Below are 23,930 nucleotides of genomic sequence, written 5' to 3' on the forward strand. Positions count from 1 at the left end.
TTGCAGCATATTTCTTAAAAAAAAAAGGTTTATATAAATAATTTATAAAAGTATTACACTATAATTTATAAAATTTTTAAATAAGCTGTTAAATTTTAATCACCCAAATAATATCCTTAATTTAATGACTCTAAAATTTACTTAATCACATTTATAAATCACACTTAAATTAAATCTTGCAGCCCTTTGAAATTTGTTCAACGGGAGAAATGGAAACCACATTATCTCCACTACAGATTCCAGACGTATATATAATATATATTGATCGAACGTGCAAGGGTGCATCGGATATGCACTTTCCCATCAACGCCTTGGACGGCGATACTGTTGTTTACAGTAGTACATTACGAAGTCAAAGCCCAACCATCACCTTCAATAGGAGCAATCTTGTATATTTTGGTCTCGTCTGTGGGGATCGGGTGGATTGTTCAGATGATGAACTAGATTTTCTCTTCTCTTCATTTCTACTGCCGGATCATCACCTGCTCGTGCTCCTTTCCCTCAAATCGATTTCAGCATGGCGGCGTGCAGCTCTATCCAAGAAGTCTCCTCGGGAAAGCCCCTTTTCATGGCAGTCTACGTGACAGTGTTCGTTGGAATCCTCTTCTCCACCCTGTTCATTGTCTCCTCCCTTTACTCATCTTCCAACGGCGACAGCAACAAATCGCTATACTTCGTTGGCTCATGGCTCTCCCCCTCATCTTCCCACCCTCGATCTCGTAAAAATTAACCATATTTCTTTTCTTCCAATCACATGTTTGATCTGATTTACGCTTACTGGGATGCTAATTGTTGATGTTTAGCAGAGGTAAACGTCACCGTCTTTCATAACCAATCTAGCAGTGCTAATAATTCTACCAATGCTGCTGGAGAAAACTTCCTGAGTAGAGCTATATGGGATCTGCCTTCTCCAGATTCGACGATTCCGGACCTAGCGTCCTTCAAGCTAACCAGGGAGATGGTGGGATATCGCGCCAAAGATAATGTCATAATTGTAACCTTTGGGAACTATGCTTTCATGGACTTTATTTTGAATTGGGTCAGGCATTTGACAGATCTTAATGTCTTCAACCTTCTTGTAGGTGAAATCTCTTACTTGCTTTTAATGATTTGCTTTATTGAGGGCTGCGTTGTTATTGAGAACTTCCTGACTTCACAGGTGCAATGGATACCAAGCTGTTGATGGGTTTGTATTGGAAAGGTGTTCCTGTTTTTGACATGGGCAGTAATATGAATACAATTGATGTTGGTTGGGGGTCACCAACATTTCATAAAATGGGAAGAGAGAAGGTTTTCTTGATAAACGCACTTCTACCTTTTGGCTACGAGTTGCTGGTGTGTGATACTGATATGGTTTGGTTGAAGGTATATGATGTCTCTGTTTTTTAGGTTTTCTTTATTTCATCTACTTATTATTCACACATGCCTTGGTACTATTTGCTGAGGCAGTAGTTTCATTCAGAGCTTATGGCCTTATTTCCTGGCAACTGATGTTATTTTAATGTCCCTAAAAGGATGGTCCAGAGGTTAAGCAATGACTTTTATTTAACACGCCCGAGTTTCAAATCTTGTCATGGTCAGTTTTGAGGGTTTAGATTCCTCTTAGGGGGGAATAAAAACGAAGGAAGATACCTTGTTGCAGCTAATAAGGTAAGCTTATCATGAAGATGGCAATCTTTGTATCTTAGTTATCTGAAAATGTCTGCTAAATGGAAAAGAATTAGGTTTAAGGTATAGTACTTCGAAATATTCAAATTCTCCATATATTTACTTATGCAAGGTGAGAAATTACAAGTCAAGTATGAAAATGATATACTTGACAAGATTATACTTTGTGCATCTAGGGCTATCCTGGGAAGATACCTCTCTAGCCTACTGAGCATCATCTCTTTGACCAAACCATCACGTTTTAATATGAGGTTTTGTTAGATAATTATGTTTAGATGCTTATATAGTGCATGGTAGTTTCACATGGATACTATTTCTTCCTTTCCATTGTAGAGCATAGTGTCCTTGTCCTGTCATGCATATGTTTGTTCACTATGCCTAAGCTCTATATCTACAAATTTTTCGATTTGGCGTCGAAGCAAGCCTGATGTTGGTGGTTAACTTGCTAGATCAAATCAAGCTCAATCCAAAATCAAAATTAATTAGCTATACAATAGTTCATATTGAATTAGGTTTATTGATTTATTTGTTTTTACTTGCAATGAGGTTGATTTTGTTTGCCTCTGTTTGCTTGCCTTTCATTTTTTTTTAATTGATAGTTTATTAAACATGAATTCATGCCTATTCTAATGTTTTATCCATAATAATGTTGTGAGTTGACGATTCTGCGGGCATATAGTATTTCTTTTCATGCACTTGCTATAACTATCATTTTAATTTGCCATATACCAGCTTTGATTGGGTGCATAGTCACTTGAGATTCAGGGCCCGTTTGGGGCAACTTATTTAGGTGCGGCGGCATTTTCAAAGCACCGCCTTGGTGTTTGGAATTCGCGTTCAAGCGGATTAATCATACTGTAGTGCGTTAGCGTATTGGACTTTCTTAAGGTTCTCCGACGCGGGTGAAGACCAGCGTCCCGCGTTCAGCTTGTATCATTGCCCTTGATACCCCTGATCTCCCTTGCACTCTCCCTCCCTAGATTCGTCACCCTAGAGGAGATCGGACCGTATTCCTTTCGATTTTTCTTTCTGATTTGTAAGGTATATTTTTCCTCACCGTCAATTCGTAAGGAATGCTTCCCCTAGAGCAATCGAACATCGGTGGAAGTGAATGGTTCTTTGTAGATGATCGAACGTCGTTCTTCATTGTTTTTTTTTTCTTCCTTGACCGAAGAGCAAGGATTTTCATCTTCTTCGTTTGTTTTCAACTCGAACAATGCGAATGGTTCTTTGCCCTAGAATTTCTTTCGTTTTTTGTTGGCCGTGTAGAAAAGTATGGAGAATGGTTTCCTTATATGGGGGCCGAATTTCGTTTTGATTTTTGCTGCTTGTTTCTATTTTTGCTGCTCGTTTCGATTTTTTTCAGTTGTTGGATGACTGAAGAACAATAATTTCCTTCTTCTTTTTATTTCAAGTCGAAAAGCAAGGATTTTTTCATGGAGTTAGGAATAATTTGTGAGCTCATTATAGAAGGAAGAAAAGGCTTAAGAGCTGTCTATGAACTGTTATTAATTCTTGTTTTTCAAGTTTATGAGCTGTTGTTTATGGACTGCAATTAATTTCTGTTTATAGGAAACATAGATATGAGTTTGGTTCATGAAAATGCTGCTATTAATTCCTGTTTATGAGCTGCATATCTATGTATTCATTGCAATCCCCATTGGTGGCAAATGTCATCGTCCTTGGTATGGATTATGACGGTATGGATTATGACTTTGATCTTTGATGCAAGCTATGAAAGTTGATTTGGTTATTTGTAAAATGTATGACCAAATAAGACATATACATCTTGCTTGGCTTCGTTAAAATAAGGAAATCTTGATTTGGTTATACATTGAAGATTGTGGATTGGTTCATGAAAATTCATCTCAAATCATTACGATATTGTTTATTCTTCTATGGTAGCTTAATAGCTTTTATTTCTAATGTTTCAAACCTATATCTACCTTGTCATTGAGAGGATTCCATACTCTTATCTTTCGATTTATGTTAAGAATGACAATGGTTATAAAGTACATACATAATGTACATACATAATGACAATGTTTGCTTGGTCTTTCCGATACAGGGATCTGCTAATGCTTGCTTGTTCTTTCTGATATAGGGATCTGAATTTACCGTTGTACCTGCTTTTAGTTTATTGTTCATATGCATATGCGAGGCTTTGTGTTTTATATTAGGCTTTCAAATGACTTTTGATTTTTAGTATTACATGAAAAGGGCGGAAGACTGAAAACATGTTGTATTTTTATTTGTTAGTTGGAGAACTTTTATTATCACCAAAGGGAGAAAAGGGAGAGAATTGCATGTAGTGTTTTCCCTTTAATATTTATAGTTATGTAATCTTACACAATTGTTTAATAAAACATGTTCGATGTCTTACTGTGGATATAGGTCTTTGACCAAATCAGATAATTTTTTTGTGTCCTTATATATTTTATTTGTTTGAGCAAATAACCACTCTGTTGTTTGTATTGGTGGCAAATGTGATTATTTGGAGACTGTTGTTGCTGTTGGCTTGTTGTTGTTATTGGCTTGTGTTCCTGTTGTCTTGAGATTCATAATCATGAGCTTTGTGCTTATGCTGGTGCAAATATTTCTTTAGCTATTTTTTTATGCATGTTGAGTTGCAATTCTTCATATAGTTTCACCATGGCTAATGCAAGTGAAAGTGGTCCGTCAGCGATGTGGGATAAGGAAGTTACAAATTTTTCTGCAACCTCTGCATCACCGAGATTGAGATCGGGAATAGGCCAACTACCTAGTTCAATAAGGAAAGTTGGCAGAATATAGCTAAAAGATTTAAAAAACTGACTAAAAGGGATTATGAAAGACTGAAGTTTAAAAATAAATAAGATCAATTGAAGGAGTGAAAAATTTGGAAGGAACTCAAACGTGAATCTACGGAGTTGGGCTGGGATCCAATTAAACAGACAATTGATGCTCCAGATGAATGGTGGGCCGAGAAAATAGAGGTAAAGTTGTCATTATTTTTTTTGTTAATTTAAAATATTTTCAATTTAAACAATTATCCCCCTAAACTCCCTCATTGTAATGTTATAGGCAATGCCGACAGATAGAGTTGTTTTGTGTTATTGTGGACTACCGGTTCCGTTATTCCGTTACTCACGTCGTGTCAGCTTCATAGTTATGGGAGACAGTTCTACGGTTGTCCCAAGGGTGTTTCAGCTCATTGTGGTTTCTTCCGATGGACGGACAGTTCCACATGTTACACTGCCAGCAGTGATGAAAATTCGATGTTTTCCCAGGTTGTAGTGCAGCTGAGAACACACGTAGCCAGAGTTTGAAATTAAATATTTTAGTATTTCTCATTGCAGTTGTACTTGTTTTTATTTTTTTTATTATTTCCGGTACTCACGAGAGTGTGAGAACTGTATGTCATCTTTTGAAACTGATCTGTGATGATTTTATGTTTTTACACTATTTGCTTCTGTACTACAAATAAGTGATTCTGAATAAGCTGCCCCAAACAATTTTACCAAACAGGGGCAGGAATGTCATTTATACAGCCATAATTACCAATAAGCTATTCTGAATAAGCTGTCCCAAACAGCAAGCAAGATTATTCCAATAATCTGCGGATTATCAGATTATCAGAATAATCTGCTTATCAGCATATTATAAATAATCAACAGCTGCTACAAACAGACCCTCAACCTCTATGTTCACTGAAAATGTAAGTGACAAAGGAAGTGAGTTTGCAAGGCCAGACTCGGGAACACATCACCCAACCAAACTTGGTATGAACTCATTCGTCATGTTCGATAGAGGCATCTAGCTAGTCGGGCTCAAGGAATTTACTCGACCACCAATAATGATGCAGTTTTACACACACCCATCCAAAAGAAGCAATCACTTTGGCTTGGGATGATTTCATCTTTAACCAAATTAGTCTTCATAATCCAACTCGACTAAACTGACTGACTCTAATCATGGATGCATCCTGATTTATCAGAAAAATCTACAATCTCTTAAACAAATCGATAGCCTAGTCCAAGCTTATATCTTCTTGTACTTTCTTAGTTCTTTTCACATGTTTGTTTTTTATTATGTAGCCTTTTTTAATAGGGCTTGAGACCCTAAATTCTAATCTATAAAGAGTGGATTCTAGGGAGAGTCATGCTTTCTAGTTTTTCCACTCCTTCGCCTCCCTACTTTACCTTTGTCCCACCTTGATCCACACATTAGTGGATTTAGCTTCTTTTTTCATATCTTTTGTTGAGCTTTCCTCATTTCCACTATATTAGTAAGGTTTAGGCAACCTCCATGGATTAATTAGGATCCAACATGATTTCAATCGTGGTGAGCATGGATATATGCTTAGAACCATGATGGGCATTCATAAATCTATTAAGGGACTTAAGGTTTGTTTTGAGCAGCTGCAGATTATTTATAATTTGCTTATTTGCAGTTTATCCTAACAATCTGATAATATGTAGATTGTTCTGATAAGCTGGTTGGTTATTGGGGAAAATATATTCATAGCAACTTATTGGCAGCTGTTTCTGGATAAATATTCTGCTCCTGTTAAGTAATGTTGTTAGCAAGAAAACTATTTGGACAAATTAATTGATAAAATAGAAGCCACAAACTATTACAGATTACTTTAAAAAAATAAGATGCAGTCCTCACTTACGTGTGAGTATCAAAACTAATAAAATAAAGAGAAAAATAATTACAAATAATACAATTAAAATTATTAAAATTATTAAAATATTGATTTTAAAACCCTGACAACGTCTGCATTGTCCTCCTGGGAAACCATCGTACGATCACTGTTACTAGTGAAATATGCCGAAATGTCGGCCTAACGGAAGAAACCGCACCTTGCTGAAATGCCTCTGCGACAACTGTAGAACTCTCTTGTAGTTGTGAGGCTGACGTGATATAAGGAAGTCTGTAGTCCGCAGTAACACAACACAACTCGGGAGATCCTTGAAATCCTAGAGCTCATAATGCTATAGAGATAAAAAATAGAAAAATCATTTGCTCGATCAGAAAATTAAATTAAGTTTTAGATATCTACTAGAGAATTGAATTAAATAAAAACCGTATCTAACAAAAAAACATAAATAAAAAAAATATGAGTGTGTGGTCTCAGACAACTAACTACACCAACCCACGAGTCTGTCACTACAAGGAGACAGTGGACCTTGAAAAAAATGAGTTCTTAGTTGTCTTTAACTCACGGAAGACGAACATCCTGGGATACATGTGTCTATCACCAAAAAAAAGCGTCTAGTAGATCCTTATATACCGATGCACTGAAAATAAGAGAAGACTTAGGTTGTCTTCCTTAGGATTTCACACGCAATACCAACAAAATACGATTGTCTTGTGTCATATGTGCATATTACCAAAAAAAGTCCATCCACGTGAATCCTCATAATCCGATGCACCAAAAAAAAGAGAAGATATTGGTTGCCTTCATTAAGATTTGATGTGCAGTACTTAAAAATAGTAACAAACCGACCATTCAAAAGAACTCATATTGTCATATTTTTTATCATTCATTATTAACCTCACAAACCTACAAAAAAATAAAGAAAAAGAAATCTCAAATATGTCAATATTATAAATTCGCAAGTATCAATGAAACAAACGAAATACATAATAAGATCATAAATCCTAAATTCACAATATAACGAGATGCATACGAAAAAAAATATATAGCCTGATAAATAAAGTATGAGCTAATTGTTTCTGAGGAATGTTGAAATCGCTCCATAGCTCCTCTAACTAATTAATTATGAGATAGAATGTATACAGTTATTGTCAACGCCTCTCTAATTGTCGTTTTGAAAGAACCTTAGAGGTCGTGCTTAAGACGTAACTCATGAAGGAGATCCATAAAAATGAGTGCAGTCATAAGGAAAATATTGTTGAACCTTATTGGATGTCCAACAAGCATCTCACCCACCCATTTATCCCTAACAAAGGAGGACGTCATGCGTGGTGTTCAAGCAGTGGTACAGTGGTACTACTCCAACAATAATATTGCAATCGCCGCAGCCTATGGCATTCTTCTACAACGTTTTTGCGTCGATCCATCCTAAAGAAATAAGTTGTTAGGATAAAATAAAGTGTGGAAAAGTAATAACAACAAAATGAAATGACAAAAATATTATGAACTTTAAAGGACACAAATAAGTTATAGATAATTGTTTTCAAAAATAAAATAAAGCGTTGAAAACTAATACAAATAAAAATTACTGACATCAACATATTAAACAGACTCCTTCGTCAACCAAAACTTTTAAATATTCAACGCGCAGCTTGGGCTGCAGCGGCATGGATATTTGTCTCTGGATCAGGTCATCAAGCAATTTAGCACATTTTGCGTAAAAACGTCAATCGGCTACAACTTCTGGAAGAGCATCTAAAGCTACAATAAAATCTATGATAGTGTTGTCAGGTGGAGCAGCAGGTGACAGAGCTGGAAAACATCACAGTTTATCTATTGAACTTTTCATGAAAATGTCCTTATCTTTCCGTCTTTTCCCAAGCCTAGGCCTCTTCGACTGACAAATGGACTTTATTTCTTGAAGGTTAGTGCTAGGCCCTTCATCGTCAACCGTAACCTACTCGGGTGGCAAGTCTTCTGATATGCCTGCAAACCCCAACTCACTTGAGTTGAATGCATGCTTACACGTCGTAACAACCCGCTTAAACATTACATTCAATTTATCTTCTAACTCCAAGTCAATTCCGCACTGCTTATATTTTTTTTGTTGCTAGTATTTGCCTCTAACATTGTTTTAAAAAAAAAAGATAATAAACCAAAGTAGAGTATAATTATTACCTCTAATTTCTCAACCAATCATTCCTCTTGAACATCAATGGTTTGTTTAATGGATCCCAACTCAACTCGGTATATCCCAATTTCAGCTCCTTCCATATCTTCCACTACTTCAATTGATTCCATTTACTTTTGAATTTGAGTCTGTCGTAATCTCTTTCTGTCAATTCTTTCAACCTCTTCACAATATTTTGCCAACCTTGTTAAAAAAAGTGGTTGGTCTATTTTCGAGTTCAATTTTTTTAATACACAGATTGCAGAAAATATTCATTACTTATCCCACATTGCCGACGGACCCTTTTCATTTGTCTTAACCATGTTGAAACTAAATCAAGATATTATAGTTAAACAAATAAACTTAACATATAACAAGAACATCTTGTTCTACCATTATACAAATAGGACAAAATAATTCGAATTAAAAACCAAAAATCAGAGAATAATGACAAAAAACTCCACACACCCAAAATCAGGAAAGCACACCCAAGCCACCATTAACGCTTCACATAGCCACCACACACAAGCAAACCTCACATCCACCACCAAACCCACACACAAAGCCAGAAGAGCAAATCCAAGCCAATCTATACACCACTCATAGTCACTAAACACAAGCACTCCTCACATCCACCACAAAACCCACACACCCAAAGCCAGAAGAGCACACCCAAGCCACCATTAACACCTCACATTGCCACCACACAAAATCACACCTCATATCCACCACCAAACCCACACACCCAAAGCTAGGAGAGTACGCGCAAGCCAACCTAAACACCTCACATTGCCACCACACAGAAGCACATCTCACATCCACCACCACACCTATACACCCAAAGCCAGGAGAGCACACTCAAGTCACCATTAACATAATACATTGACCACACACAAGCACTTCTCACGTGACATCATAAAACCCACACAACCAAAGCTAGGAGAGCACGCCCAAGCCATCCTAAACACCACTCACAATGACCAAACACATGCACTCCTCATATCCACCACAAAACCCACACACCCAAAGCCAGGAGAGCACGCCCAAGCCACCATTAACACCTTACATTTCCACCACACAGAAGCACTCCTCAAATCCACCACCAAACCCACACACCCAAAGCTTGGAGAGCACACCCAAGTCACCATTAACATAACACATTGACGACACACAAGCACTCCTCACGTGACATCACAAAACCCACACACCCAAGCCAGGAGAGCACACCAAAGTCATCATTAACATAACACATTGACGACACACAAGCACTCCTCACGTGACATCACAAAACCCACACACCCAAGCCAGGAGAGCACACCAAAGTCATCATTAACATAACACATTGACGACACACAAGCACTCCTCACGTGACATCACAAAACCCACACACCCAAAACCAGGAGAGCAAACCCAAGCCACCATTAATGCCTCACATAGCCCCCACAAAAAAATACACCTCACATCCACCACCAAACCGATACACCCAAAGCCAGGAGGGCACAACCAAGACCACAATTAACACCACTTATAGCCACCACACACAAGCAACCTCACATCCACCATGAAACCAAAATTTCCAAAACCAGTGAACACACAAGCACACCTCACATCCACACCCAAGACCAGGATTAACACCTCACATAGCCACCGCACACCCAAAGCCAGAAGAGCACACCCAAGCCACTGAAAATGAATTTTCCAAAATCCCATAACCAAAATTTCCATCCAAAAAGATGGGGTCGACAACCACAGAGTTTAAATGGATGATTCGAAAGAAAAAACCACAGAAATTATAAATATAGGAGTAACATCTCGATCTTCCAAACAAATGTTTGGTATCACCACAAAAATTCCAAAGAAAACCACAAACATTCCAAAGAATACCATGGGATCAGAAGCTGCAGAGGACAAACAAGTGCAACAAAAGGAAAGACCATGAAAATTATAGATAGGAGTAACATTGCGAGCTACTAGATGAACGAGAGCAAGCTTCGAGGGAGAAGAGGCAGAGAGGGGCGAGGGAGAACCAAGCTAGGGCAAGCACGATCGCACGAGGGAGAAGGGCATAAGAGGTAATAGAAGATCGAATTTACCTCTTCGAAGCGGGAAGCGGGATCGATCAAACGCACCTCTTCGAAGCTGGACACGGGATCGATCCCGCGTCCCGCTTTCTTGATAAAACATATTTCAGCATTTTCAAGTCGCCGATCAAACACACGAAACAAACGATATTCTAGCGTTTTCAAACTGTCGCCGCACCAAATAAGTGCCCCTAAACAGACCCTTAATAGAGCTCAAACCAAATGAGGAGTCCTAAGAGAAGACCCTGTTAATAAGGATGAACAACCCATTGTAACTATTGAATTGTTGATTGAAATGGAAGCAAGATTGGAAGAAAGATTAATAGATTGGGAAGATTAATCTTGGGAGCCTTAGACCAAGTATTGAGAGTGGCACCACAAAGTAAAATTCAAAGGAGTCAACTAACTTGGTGGCAAAGAGAATAAACTTTTGGGTAAGAACACCATCATCTCTTATCGAAACCAATTACATTGAATTTATAGAAGAGTCTCTCTGAGCCGAGGCTACTTGAGGGATTGGTTGAAAGGAGGCTTCATTCAAAAGAGTTCTTAAGAATTAGCCTTCCCTAAGGTTCAGGTCTCTCACCTCGATTTCTGTAGTGATCGGACTTGGAATACTAAAAGTTGACATTTGATTGTCTCGATGAGCAGGTTATTAATCTTTTTAATCTCAATGTCATTTTGGACTTAGTCTTGATGAATACTAGCTAATATATTTTTTCCTTTATTATAATATGATATTTAATATAATATACCTTACTGGCTTGTCGTAATAGAATGAATTGATCATTTTACCCTCGATGGGATAAAAGCAATCCGTACGAGTGCTCTGCATGGGGAGTTTTCATTGAAGAAGAAAGGCAGTGGAGATGAAGTTAATGAATGTAAAAAAAAATTTTGAGGAAGAAATAATTATACGGCGGGCAAAGGGCTCCACCACATAATTAGAGATTAAAAAAATATAGAAATAATTTTGTGACATCACATCGTAATATTTTTAAAATTATTATGAATAGTTAAATTTTTAAAAACTAATTTCTCTTAAATTCTGAAATAATATGTCTATTGGATGCGCCAATAGCTATTAATATTTTTCGTTAAAAAGCACAGAAAAATTTTTATCCAAATAATAGGATCATTTTAAGGACCAAAGCTTTATACTATCATTTATTATTAAGTTACTTTTAAAGAAGCTTTTATAAAAGAAGAAGCCCTCTCAAACAAAGCCTTAGTGGCCACCTCAGGGCCGCCAAGGATGGGCATTGATGGTTGACTTGTCTAGTGTGAATTGGTGAATAAGACAAGAATTAGCAAAGTAGCATCTCTCTTTTCAATTCTTTATTTTATTTTCCAATCCTTCATTTGGATATTGGTTGACAATAATGATACAATATCATCTTCAAATGACTTCACAGTGAAGAGGTGGTATAATAGTTTTCGATTCCACTTAAAGTTTTACCTCTCTCAAGTGGTGAATCAAAGTCATAATACTCGACATCAAATTCGATAGAATATGAGGCAACATCATCCCATAACATCTTAGAAAATCCACAAATGCTGGGCACAGTAGTAACCTCGAGTTGAGTTTGAACTGATTTTTGAAAGCATAGATTTTATCATTGAAGCATGAATTGTGGACTAACCCTTTTAGGCACCCTCACTAAGTGTGTTTTTTCATAAATGACGTCTATGACATATTTTCTTTTATCTTCATGATACTTGTGATAGCTTGAAGGTGAACTCGTCAAACTAGCTACCACTCTTCTTCGAAGCTCTAGGCGTCTCGGTTACTTGGGCGAGGAACACACAAGAAAGGATCTAGGGGGAGAAGCTCTCAAAATTCTAAAGAGAGAACTGAACAAGAAAAAAATAACTATGGTGAGGAGAATATGATACTTATTATGCCGACTTCTACTATTGGTGTCCTGTCTAATAATGGGATAATTTTTCACTTAAATATGAAACTACAACATTTACTGCTCAAGGAACATCATGATTGCAGTGTATTGTTCAAAACGGTTCCGACATCTCAATGAATAAATCCAACAAAAGTTGGCATTCCTTGCAACAATTCTTTGTATCCATGCGTGATATAACCACCACTTCCCCCGCACCCACATAGGTCTACTTCATTGACTCATTACACGAAGCGATTATGCATACATGTAATAACTCGTCTCTTTACTTCTCGTTAGTTCAAAATTAATCTCTAATCTATAATAAATGTTCTCACTGGAAACAAACAAACATCATATTAGTGATAATGACATACACAACAAAAACATTTCACTTTAGCATGCAAACATAACAACTATGTTATAACAAAAGCATTTAATACTGATAATGAACAAATTTAGAGCTAAATGAATCCTTCACCAAAGTCGCTCCTTACAACAATACTAAATAAAGGAGCAATAAGTTCAACCAATACTTCCTCGGGTAGACATCCAAACCTCATCAAGTGATGGAGAATGAACTCATAACCCGCTAAAAATTGTTTAGACTTTAGGGACTCCAAAGTTTGACGAACTAGAATGACTTCAACTGTTAATAATGGAGTTCCTTGCCCGATGACCAACTACTTCACATGATGAATCAAGTCACTATGCCAATGATGCCAACCTCTCTTGTACCTCGCAACTCTATAAGCTTACTTTGACAGCTCACTCCTAGTACATTGTAGCTGATCTTGCTGAGTGAGTCTCCACTTTATCGAGTTGGTCATATGTGCCTAGATCTTTTTTATCCTCATTGTCAATTAAATAATGCTAATCGAGTCCTTAGAAGGCACCTCTCGATATTCTGAGGTCGAACACTCTTCACCGCGACATCTATGTGTAATAGGCATAAGAATAATTCAACAACATCCTCAACATGTTGGGTCAGCCTTGGCGAACTTGCATCCTTGCCACCCGTGGAAGTCACCACTACATCAGGAAGGAGCCTCACTGGATCAAGGATGAAATACAATGTTAGAAATAAATGAACACACCGATATGCAAATTTTATCGGACTCACTAACCAAGATTCCATTCCATTTTTCTTTTGGGCAGATAGCAACGTGTGCAGATGTGTGGACTCCCTAGATGACATCATTTTTGGGGTTAGCTCATCCGTTAGGGCTGTCAGAGTCACTTTCTTCATCATATAGTGCTAGAAACAAATCTCCTTTTCTTTCACCTCTTCTCAAATATTGACTTCAAACTTTCTAACATCATATCATGATGACATCATTGACTGTAGACCATAAAATATAGCCGACAATGAAAGAAGGAACTTACAATATGAAAGCTGCATCCCACAAAGAGTTGAGAAATTGGAGTTGACATGGACTAAACAACAAATGCGTCAATATCCATTAGCAAGTAAGTACATTATTTTTTTTAAAATATGTTTTTTTATTCTCTCAAGCAATGTATTCAAAAAATAACACTAACGAGTCTTCTTAGAATAATTACAAAGTCGAGTAGAGATCAAAGGCTCGAACTCAAGCATGATGATTGATTAATTATGGACTCCACTCAAACGTAGCAATTGATTTCTCATTTTTTTGTAGTTACGCCTTCTGAAGTGGCAAGACCATTGGAAAGCTAGATATGCACCTTTGAGATAGATTCGCTTTAGTGACAATGAGGGTGAGCTTGCTAGGCTTGGCTCGACATCACATCACTCAATCAAACATAGTATAAACTCATTTGTCAAATCTGGTGGAGGCATCTTGCCTAGCCAGGCACAAGGAGTCTACCCACGTGTAAAGAAGCGGGCTTACATGCCCATCTAAAAGAAGTATCCATTATGGCTCTGGTACAACTTCATCGTCATCTAAATTAGTCTTCATAAGCCAGGTCAGCTAAACAGACTGACTATAGTCATAAATGCACCTTGAATTGTCAGGAGAAGGTTCAATTTCTTGGATATGTCAGCAATCTTATCCAAGCTTGTATCATGGTAACCAACTTCTTGTACACTATTAGTCTTTTTTACAAGTGTTGCTTACTATGTAGTTTTATCAATAGCGCTTGAGACCCCAAATCCTTAACTATAAATAAAGAATCCTAGGGACCACCACCACTTACTAGTGTTGCTTACTATGTAGTTTTACATTGGTCGGTTAGTTCAAATTGTAAAATCTGTTGAATTTATGTGATATTTTAGATCTTTTAATTTTCAAGTGCAATACTTTCATATTAAAATGCTTATGTTATCTTTGGGGCGTAAAGTATCACTTTCTATAATTCGTGCGTTTCTAGAGGTTCTGCATCATTTTTATGCATAAATCTTTCTTGGAATTATACTGTATTTTTCTTACAACATTCTGCTGGTTTTCTCTTGGATCATATGAACCTTGAGCAGAATCCACTTCCATATCTTGCCCGTTTCCCTGAAGCAGATCTCTTTACTTCAAGTGATCAAGTTATACCTACAGTTACTGATGACAGCCTAGAAGTATGGCAACAAGGTGTGATTTCTTATGTCTATACATTTTGTTGAGATGCTTGTTTTGTTGATGTCTCAGTTAATGTTGCCTCACATATGAAGATTCTATACTCCTTTCAATGATTATTTTGACTATTTATTGTTAAATAACCTAACTTCTTTTTGTCCTGCATGTTTCAGCATTGTACATTCCTTCATGTTATGTTAAGCATCACAACCATTATTAATACTTGTTTTTATATATTTTTCAAAACTTACTGTGTTGTAGGAGATTCTTCCACCGCTTTTGTAATACATGTGTCCAACACAATTTTAAATAGGTTTTACCTAATTTTTGGGATTACCATATTGCTCCTATATTGAAGCTGAAATATGCCTTTCTTGCTTATTGATAACTGCAAGTGTCAACTATAGGCATTTAGTATCTTGTATTTTATATTGTAGTATGATGCGTTCCTCTTTGCCTCTATTGGACACATTTTGAATCCATTAGTATCACCTTGTTCTAAGATAAACTAAAAAACATAGACACCAACAAAATATTCCCAAGACAGTACATTAAGTACACCAGTAGTTCTTTTTTCAACAACAAAACCTAATAAGGAGGCTATGCTTGAAAAACATAGAAATAATATAGATTAGTTATCATGATTTTCGTAGAAGCAGCGAAGGAGCGAAGGTAATGAACCCTCCCTCAGGTGCCATAGATATGAAGAACTCCCTCTTGACGGAACCTTCAAGCAGTTTCATGGAGAGTAGATATAATGACATATTTTTGTAAAATTCAGCAGTTTACTCTAAAATCTTCATCACATCATGAACAGATGAAGAAGGATTTGTAGCATTAATTCGAAAGATAAATTAGTACATTTCGTGACCAACTCTGATATTTGGCTCTATAGAAATGCAGGGCCAATCTTTTTATTTCGTCCCGCCCTTGCTTTTAATTAGGGTGGCATCCTGGCATGACTGGATTCACTGTGTTTATTAATCTCATGACTGATCTTTGAATTGGTTTATTTAAGATGTCGTTATGTTCTTATAATTCTTGAGAAGTTCAGGCATGACCACCCGTTGCAACAACGCCACTAAATATAATATCAAGTTTCTCTTCTAGCTCCGGTTCAATGCCATTAAACCTAAATTTTTTACCATTTGGCACAACCCGTCATCTCGAACAATCAGAAGACAAAATTAATATTTTCAATTTCTACGTATACATAAAATAGAATTATTAACGATTTAAAAATCATTTCACCTCTAATTTTTCCTTCCACCAATTTGTCGATGCATCAATGGTGCTTTTAATCGTATTCCAACCAAGTCTGGTACAACCTCTTTTGAGCTCTTTTTAAACTTTCCAATCTTCTATTAACTGATCTCATTTGTTCTTTAGTTGAGTTCTGTCATACAATCTTTCAGCATTTTTTTTTTTTTGAAATTGTAATATTTTTGCAACATTCTTTCTTAAAATGAGTTGTAGATCTATTTCTTAATTTGATCTCTTTTAAGTATATGTCCCAAAAATCAGTTTTGCTTCTTTCTCCCACAGCGAAGGTTATGTTGTCTCTTTTGTTGCCTATATGGTAATGTATCTAGCAGGTTGATATATGTTTTTAAATGTTACATGACAAATAAAAAAGCGTCCAAGCACTGCAGTATAATACAATTTGCACAATTATCCAAAAAGTTGGACAAATTGGATGACAAATTTATAGATAAAGGATGTAACTAGAGGAACAAGTGTCAATAATAAAAAAATTATGTAAAATTTTATACATTGAACTCCTACAGATTCATATGTTCATTCTCAACAATCGATCTTGAACATTAAATCAAAAGAACTACCATCAATATGTTTTAACATATATGAATGCCTCTACCCTTCTCAAGTGGAAAAACATATATGTATCAGTCAAATTGAAACAATACTGTCTGATTTTATATTTTTTCACATGGACATGCCTAGATAAATATATGGATACGTCCAAATAATTTTCTTACCAAAGGTCCTAACGGAATCCTAAAATCTTGAACTGATACATTTCTCATTTCAATTTTTTAAGAATAAAATTCGTGAAGGAAGCAAATTATTCAATAACTCCGTATAAAGGATCCCAGGTATTATTGCCAAGCAAGCATCAATAGTTCCAATTCTTTCAAAATGAGCTAAAGTAATTGAAGTCTATAAAAATAATTATCTCTGATCCATAAGTGAGAGTATACTAAAGTGAAGCATTATAAAAAAAATTCACAGTATACTAAACTGAAGCCCTCATCCAACAAAATTCCATGGGTAAAAAATTGTCCAACACCATTACTCATTCACATCATCATTTTACATGCAATGAATTTTCTAGCACAAAGCCAACTGATCTCATTATTTCATATATGCGCTTATTTAGGAATTCATATGTGCAGCAAGTTATCGGGACCAAAAAAAATTTCATTCATGTAAAGGAGAAATAAACAAATCAATAAATTTATATGAGGTTCCACTCAACAAGTTTATAAACAACATCATAAGCAAGCCCCGGTAATAAACAACTTCACAAGTAAAGCCAAGTGATCTCATTATTTCATATATGCACAAATTCTTTAGGAATTAACATGTGCAGCAAGTTTTCGGGTACCACAGAATAACAAAAAAAAATTCATTCGTGTGAAGGAGAAAGTGAAGGAGAAACAAGCAACTCAATAAAATTGCATGAGGTTCCACTCAGCAAGTTCATAAACAACTTCATAGGTAAGCCGAAGTAATAAACAACTTTGTAAGCAAAGGCAAATGATTTCATTATTTCATATATGCACATACTTTTTAGGACGCCGTATGTGCAATGAGTTTTCAAACATTATAAAATAACAAAAAAATTTGCATGAGATTCAACTCAGGAAGTTCATAAGCAAATCAAAAAAAAAAAAAAAAAGAGAAATTAAACAACTACTTAAGCAAGCCAATAATAAAATATTTAGGATTTGATTTGCTCTTCAAATTTTCGGAAAAGAAAAAATAATAATAATAATTCCAAGGTTCGCCATGGCACGATCGGGGAGAGGGAGACGGTAATTGGTCTTGCCTCATCGTCAGGGACAAAAGGAAATGAAAAAGAAAAAAAATTACTTGGGGAGAAGTTTACCACACGAATTTTTATTCGCCAACCGTGAGAGGGCGAAGGGGGGCGAAAGATAATGTGAGGGGTAATAACGCGAATTTTTATTCGCCAACCGTGGGCGCACCTTTCTAGCTGCGTTCAGACTCTTGTTCATTCGCGAAATGGTGTTTCAGATCGATGTGATGGAAGCGGATGAGCCAAACGCGCTAAAAACATGCTTTGGTTAAAATTTGGTTCAAAATGCCAAAACAAACGGGGCCTTAGTCATTGTTATTTCAAGTTGATAAAAACTATTTTCTCTTTTTTGTCGCTTCACCTCTTTATTAGTACAACTCATTGGCCTTAACGTTGACTGTACAATGCATAAATTCTTATGATACCACTGTAAAGTTTATATAATACTAGTAAATTTGCATGGCTATTGGTGCATGCCTTTGATAGGTTAAAGCTTATATGACATTGGTAGTATCTCTTTGCATTAGGATATTTTTCTCTTTTTTTATTAAAATTTAAATAAAGAGAAATTTACATACGTTGCATACAATTCTTATGTATTTACATTTCATGCCTAAATTTCCATATTTACATATATAGACTTTGGTTCTTTAAATCTATGCATGAGAAGGTGTATTTCACTTTTAAAATTTGTAATAGTGCTATTTTTATATGATATTAAAAATTAGAGTGCTATGTGTAAATATGAAAGTTTAGGTGTGAGATATGTAAATACATAAGAATTATGTTCTATGTATTTAAATGCCATTTAAATAATTATTAATGATTTTAATATTTTGCTGAATTTAAAATAGCGTGTACATTACTATATGTTATGTGACGACCTCTGTGCTATGGTGTACTATTCATTATTGGCAACCATGGGCTTATTACATTATAATATATTGGTAAAAATCATATACTGACACAACATATAAAGTTTAAGTTATTTTTGGGCTCATTTTGTATTTGGTATTCTGGGTGAAAACTTTCTGCATGATTTAAGCATTGTGAAATAGGCGACGTTGCAATTTGAACGAACTTGCTTATTTCATTTGTATTTTGTTTTATTAAACTCAAGGCCTTAATAATAACTTGTTATGCTTGAGAAATATTCGTAGATGATACCTGGTAACTCTTTTTAATAGTTTTTTTTTTCTTTTCATCTTTCTACTAAATTTATGTCACCAGTCAGTGGTGCTTACAATATTGGAATATTCCACTGGCGTCCAACTGATTCTTCAAAAAAGCTAGCCAAAGAGTGGAAAGAACTTCTTATAGCCAATGAGAAGCTATGGGACCAGAGTGGATTTAATGATCTTGTTCACAGAGTTTTGGGCCCATCTGTTGAAGGTGAAAATGGCCTTGTTTTTGCCTATGACGGAAGTCTCAAATTAGCAATTTTGGCAGCAAGCATTTTTTGCAGTGGGCATACATACTTTGTCCAAGTAAGTTGTTCTGGCAGCAAGCTTACTTCTGAAGAATTTTTTTCTTATGTTTAATGATATTCTGTTTCTTTTTGAAAGAGTAAATAATATTTATGCCCTTTCATTACGTCTTAACTGCATTCTGGTCAGTGCTATTTTGAACCACAAATTTGGCATTTATTCTTTTTCTATTTTGACATGCACAGTCGATGTATCAGCAGCTCAGATTGGAGCCTTATGCAGTGCATACTACTTTTCAGTATGCTGGAACTGAAGGAAAGCGTCATAGATTACGTGAGGCCATGCTTTTCCATGATGAGCCAAGCTATTATGATTCCCCAGGTATTTCAGTGGTTCATGGTGGAAAGATTTGGTTAGCATATTTGTACTGGCAATGCTTAAGAACATGTCAATCTAATAGAATTCTTGATTCTTAAACTTATTGCTTTCAATATCCTGGCTGGCAAATTTCTCATTTGGTATGGGTCAATGTGAATTGTGACTTGATCCAAGTTTAGTGTTTTATGAAAATATTTTGGATTTTACTATCGCAAATTGTTGTCATTTGAATTGATTCAACTATGAAGGAAGAGATTGTAGCTGGAACTGACCGTGTACTCTAAGGTTAAGTCTTGTATTGTTTGATCATAGTTAAAGAATGAAAAGCATGTACATTTTTTTTTTCAATTTTTGTCACGTCACTTATTAACTGGGGCTATTTTTGTTTCTATTTACATAACAACCCAAGCTATTCTTAAGCATTGGCTTTATTTAGCTTTATTTAACTTTATTTAAATTGTTAGTGGTTCAAAATTTTGTGCTGCTGGGAGGTTAGACTGACTCATTGGACTGACAAGAAGGGTGAAAAGAACCTTTTGCAGTGTATTACATGATATATGGAAAAATATTAAATGTCCTAGATTATAAAAGTGAAAAAGTAGAATTTTGGAAATACTATGGTATATTATTATAATTGCTTTGGTACAATTAAAAATAAAATTAAAACGTATAAAATTTATGAAAGCCAAAACTAAAGGAAGATACCACCTTACGTTATTCATTTATTCTAGCTTTTGCTGCAAAAGTTACAACGATTTAGTTCTTCTAGCTATTCTATGACTTTCATACTACGAGGTGCATTGTCCGAAGTTGGTTAATATTTACTTATTTAAGTTTTATTTAATTGAAATAGCTAGTTTTGCTAATGCCAATTTTGGCGTATCAAGCCAAATTACTGAATTTCCCTATGCAATAGCAGTTCATAATTGTGCTCAAATTTGAAATGAACATTTATGATGGATTGAATCGTAAGTATGACTGAGATAATCAAATCATTTACTTAGAAGTTCAGCCTATTTCAATTTTAAGACGGAATAGGATGGTGCAGTTCTATGACTGTATTGTAGTAGTTTTAAAGGGGCAAAATAGCCTGCTAGCTTCTGGTGACTATATCAAATTTGGGAAAGAGGTTGTTGAAGGTTTTCTGGTAAATTTATGTGTTTATAATTTAAATTAAATTAGTTCTATCTTTTTTACAGGCGGTTTCTTGTCTTTTAAACCAAATATTCCGAAGGCTTTGTTATTAGATGGTGCACATACACTTGAATCTCATTTCTCGTTAGTTAATTACCAGGTACACATTACATCTGCTTTTTGTCGAAATATTTAACAATTTTCATGAAGTTCTATTTTTTATTTTGTAGCTTAAGCAAATAAGGACTGCCCTTGCAATAGCATCACTGGTAAATCGAACTCTGGTGAGTAATAATTCTTGTCTTCATTATTACCATACAAATTTAGCTCTCTGTTTCTTGGTTCAGATGATTTTCATGATGTTCCTGTTCTCTATAGACGACATGCCATTTTGTAATTTTTCAAATGTTTTGTTATTATTTTGGTATATGACTTGGGCAAGAAATTTAATGTGCAGGCCATATGATTTAGTGAAAACATCTATTAAGCCTTCCTTACGAGCAGGAGCTACATACTTGATCATTTCTTGTGCTCTTAATAAATCAGATACACTAAGAAAATAGATCAAATACACTGAAGGCCTCTTCGTAATCTGTACAGTGAATATAACAGCAGATGCTTGACGGATATATTACATCAACTCATTATCTGCATGTTAGTTCAAAACTGAGCCTTAGGATGTTTCGTCGATAGCTGTCTCAGGCTTAGAAAATTCTTAGGGTCCTATGGGGGCGACTGTAGCTTTCTGTATGGTGATTGTAAAGCTGTGATAGGGAAATTAGCTTTTTATAAAGTTATAGTGGGAAGTATAAATTTTTTTTTTTAAATTCAGATAATTTGTTTTTCTTACAACCACCATATTTTGATAGATCTTATTGAAAAATGCAGATTTCCATCATAGAAATTTCTAGTTAATAGCAAGCTAGCAAGTCTCAAACATAATTGTGGTGGCGGTATGAAATGGAATACAACCAGAAAGCTGTCCCAAATAGGCTTTTTAATCGTTAAGATCATGGCCTCCCATCATCTGTTTGATGAATCTAATATTTAAACTTCGCCCAATTGCCTAAAAAGATATTTTCACCAATTATGATCTCTTTCTCATGTGCTATAATAATCATTGTTAGTAAGTCCTTACTCATATATGTATTTTATGATTTCTTGCATTTCATATTGCACACTTTGTAGCCCAAGAGGGTTAACATCACAAATATTCTATTTGGGGCTTTCAGCGGTAAAAGTTGTTCATTAACACTTTAGTGATAATAATTGTTAAATATCTTCATTTCAAATGTTGATTGGGCCAAACACTTTTTTAATTTTAGGTTCTACAAGTTTGTAAATTGATTATTTATGAGATAGTTGCACCTTTATGGCTAATACTTTTTATAAAATATTTTGTCATCATTATCATCATAAGCCTACTTAGGCCCTAATATTTTCTAATTGATTAAAATTCTTATTCTTTATTCATTTTTTGTGTGTGCTACATATAGTGTTTAGTCTATTTTTTGGAAATTCTTTTGCAAAACTTATATCCTTGTTAGATTTGTCTTTTTGCTTCATATTAAAATTATTTACCTATAATATTGGTGTAAAATCTGCCCTTAAATACCCAAACTATCAAGTTTATTTTTTTTACTAACATATCTTTAGAAGGTCTTGTCTCATAGTTTTTTTTTTTAATGTCTTATAAATCATTCCATGTTTTTCCAAATCACATAACAGTTTTTTGGTTACACTCATTTTAAATAACCTAGCTAGCTTAGTTGTTTTATAAAGCTTACAATTTATTCTCAACATTAGAATTTTAATTTTCTTAACAATCTATCTCGGAAAGTTAATGCTTCACACATTTATTTATTCCACCATCTTTTCATGGCTCATTATTTATGTTGATTTTTTCCCTTAAACTAAAAAAAAAAAAAATTAATAACTACTATTTAAATACATTTGGAATGGCATTTCGAAATATTTTTTTGTTGTCATTGTTAAAACTTAGTGATAAACAACTAAATAGGGCGTATAACATTAACTAAAGGAAATACAACTATTGCCCAATGAAAAACCAGTCGATAATGGCATCAATTTATGTTGGTAACAAAGATTACTATCTGAAATTCATCAGAAAGAATTCTGCCTTTCAAACCTCTATCACAAATAAAATTGCGGCTGAAAAATTTTTGTTGCTACTTTTAGCAATTGATTTGCGTCAGATTTTAGTAGTTGTAGGATGCTTCTCGAGGAAACAATCAGCCGTATAAGTAACGTTAGAATTTATGGCGTCGGTATTCTTTTAAATTCTTGTGTAAATGATGGGGAGTCTCCTGGAAGCGACACATTGTATGACCCGGATATAGTGAAAAGTATGCAAGGGTCACTATATCAACGTCTAAGGGTAGTATCAAATAAGCAAGGGTATTCACATTGCAGACTGATGCAGATAAAGAAATTAGATCATGAAACTAATATTATGATAGAATCTTGGAATATAGGTACTCTCACCGGTAAATTAATGGAATTAGTTGACATTTTGGTTCATAGGAAAATAAATATCATAGGTATTCAAGAGACTAAATGTGTTGGAGAAAAGGCTAAGAAAATTGATAGCTTAGGTTTTAAGCTTTGATATTCAGGTAGGGTCACACTAGAAATGATGTAATTATATATAGATAATTTTTTAAAAATTAATATAATTGGAGATAGAATTATATAACTCTCAAGATTGTTAAGATTTTTATTGTTATAAGTGTTTATGCTCCTCAAGTAGGTTTAGATATAGGTTTAAAAGAAAAATTCTAAAATGACATAAAAGAATTAAAATGACATATCTAAAATGACATAAAAGAATTAATACAAATGATACCTCTTGAAGAAATAATTTTTATTGGAGGATATTTAAATGGATATGGTAGAGTGGTA

The 23,930-nt window shown here is 35.0% G+C and overlaps 1 protein-coding gene across 2 annotated transcripts in view; it reads left to right on the forward strand.

Moving 5' to 3' along the window:
* Positions 1-297: 297 nt before the first annotated feature.
* LOC110036100 (arabinosyltransferase XEG113) overlaps positions 298-23,930 on the forward strand; it is a 37,409-nt gene continuing 13,776 nt past the window's right edge. The window contains exons 1-8 of one of the 2 annotated variants that reach the window (XM_020740459.1): positions 298-719; positions 804-1,082; positions 1,160-1,365; positions 14,918-15,023; positions 19,300-19,556; positions 19,742-19,877; positions 21,074-21,168; positions 21,239-21,292. In XM_020740459.1, coding sequence (XP_020596118.1) covers positions 518-719; positions 804-1,082; positions 1,160-1,365; positions 14,918-15,023; positions 19,300-19,556; positions 19,742-19,877; positions 21,074-21,168; positions 21,239-21,292 — 1,335 coding nt within the window. In that variant the 5' untranslated portion in view covers positions 298-517. The remainder of the gene's footprint in view (positions 720-803; positions 1,083-1,159; positions 1,366-14,917; positions 15,024-19,299; positions 19,557-19,741; positions 19,878-21,073; positions 21,169-21,238; positions 21,293-23,930) is intronic. The other variant, XM_020740460.1, reaches the window with a different exon arrangement.

Source organism: Phalaenopsis equestris, unplaced genomic scaffold (genome assembly GCF_001263595.1).
Source record: "Phalaenopsis equestris unplaced genomic scaffold, ASM126359v1 Scaffold202527, whole genome shotgun sequence".
NCBI lineage: Eukaryota > Viridiplantae > Streptophyta > Magnoliopsida > Asparagales > Orchidaceae > Phalaenopsis > Phalaenopsis equestris.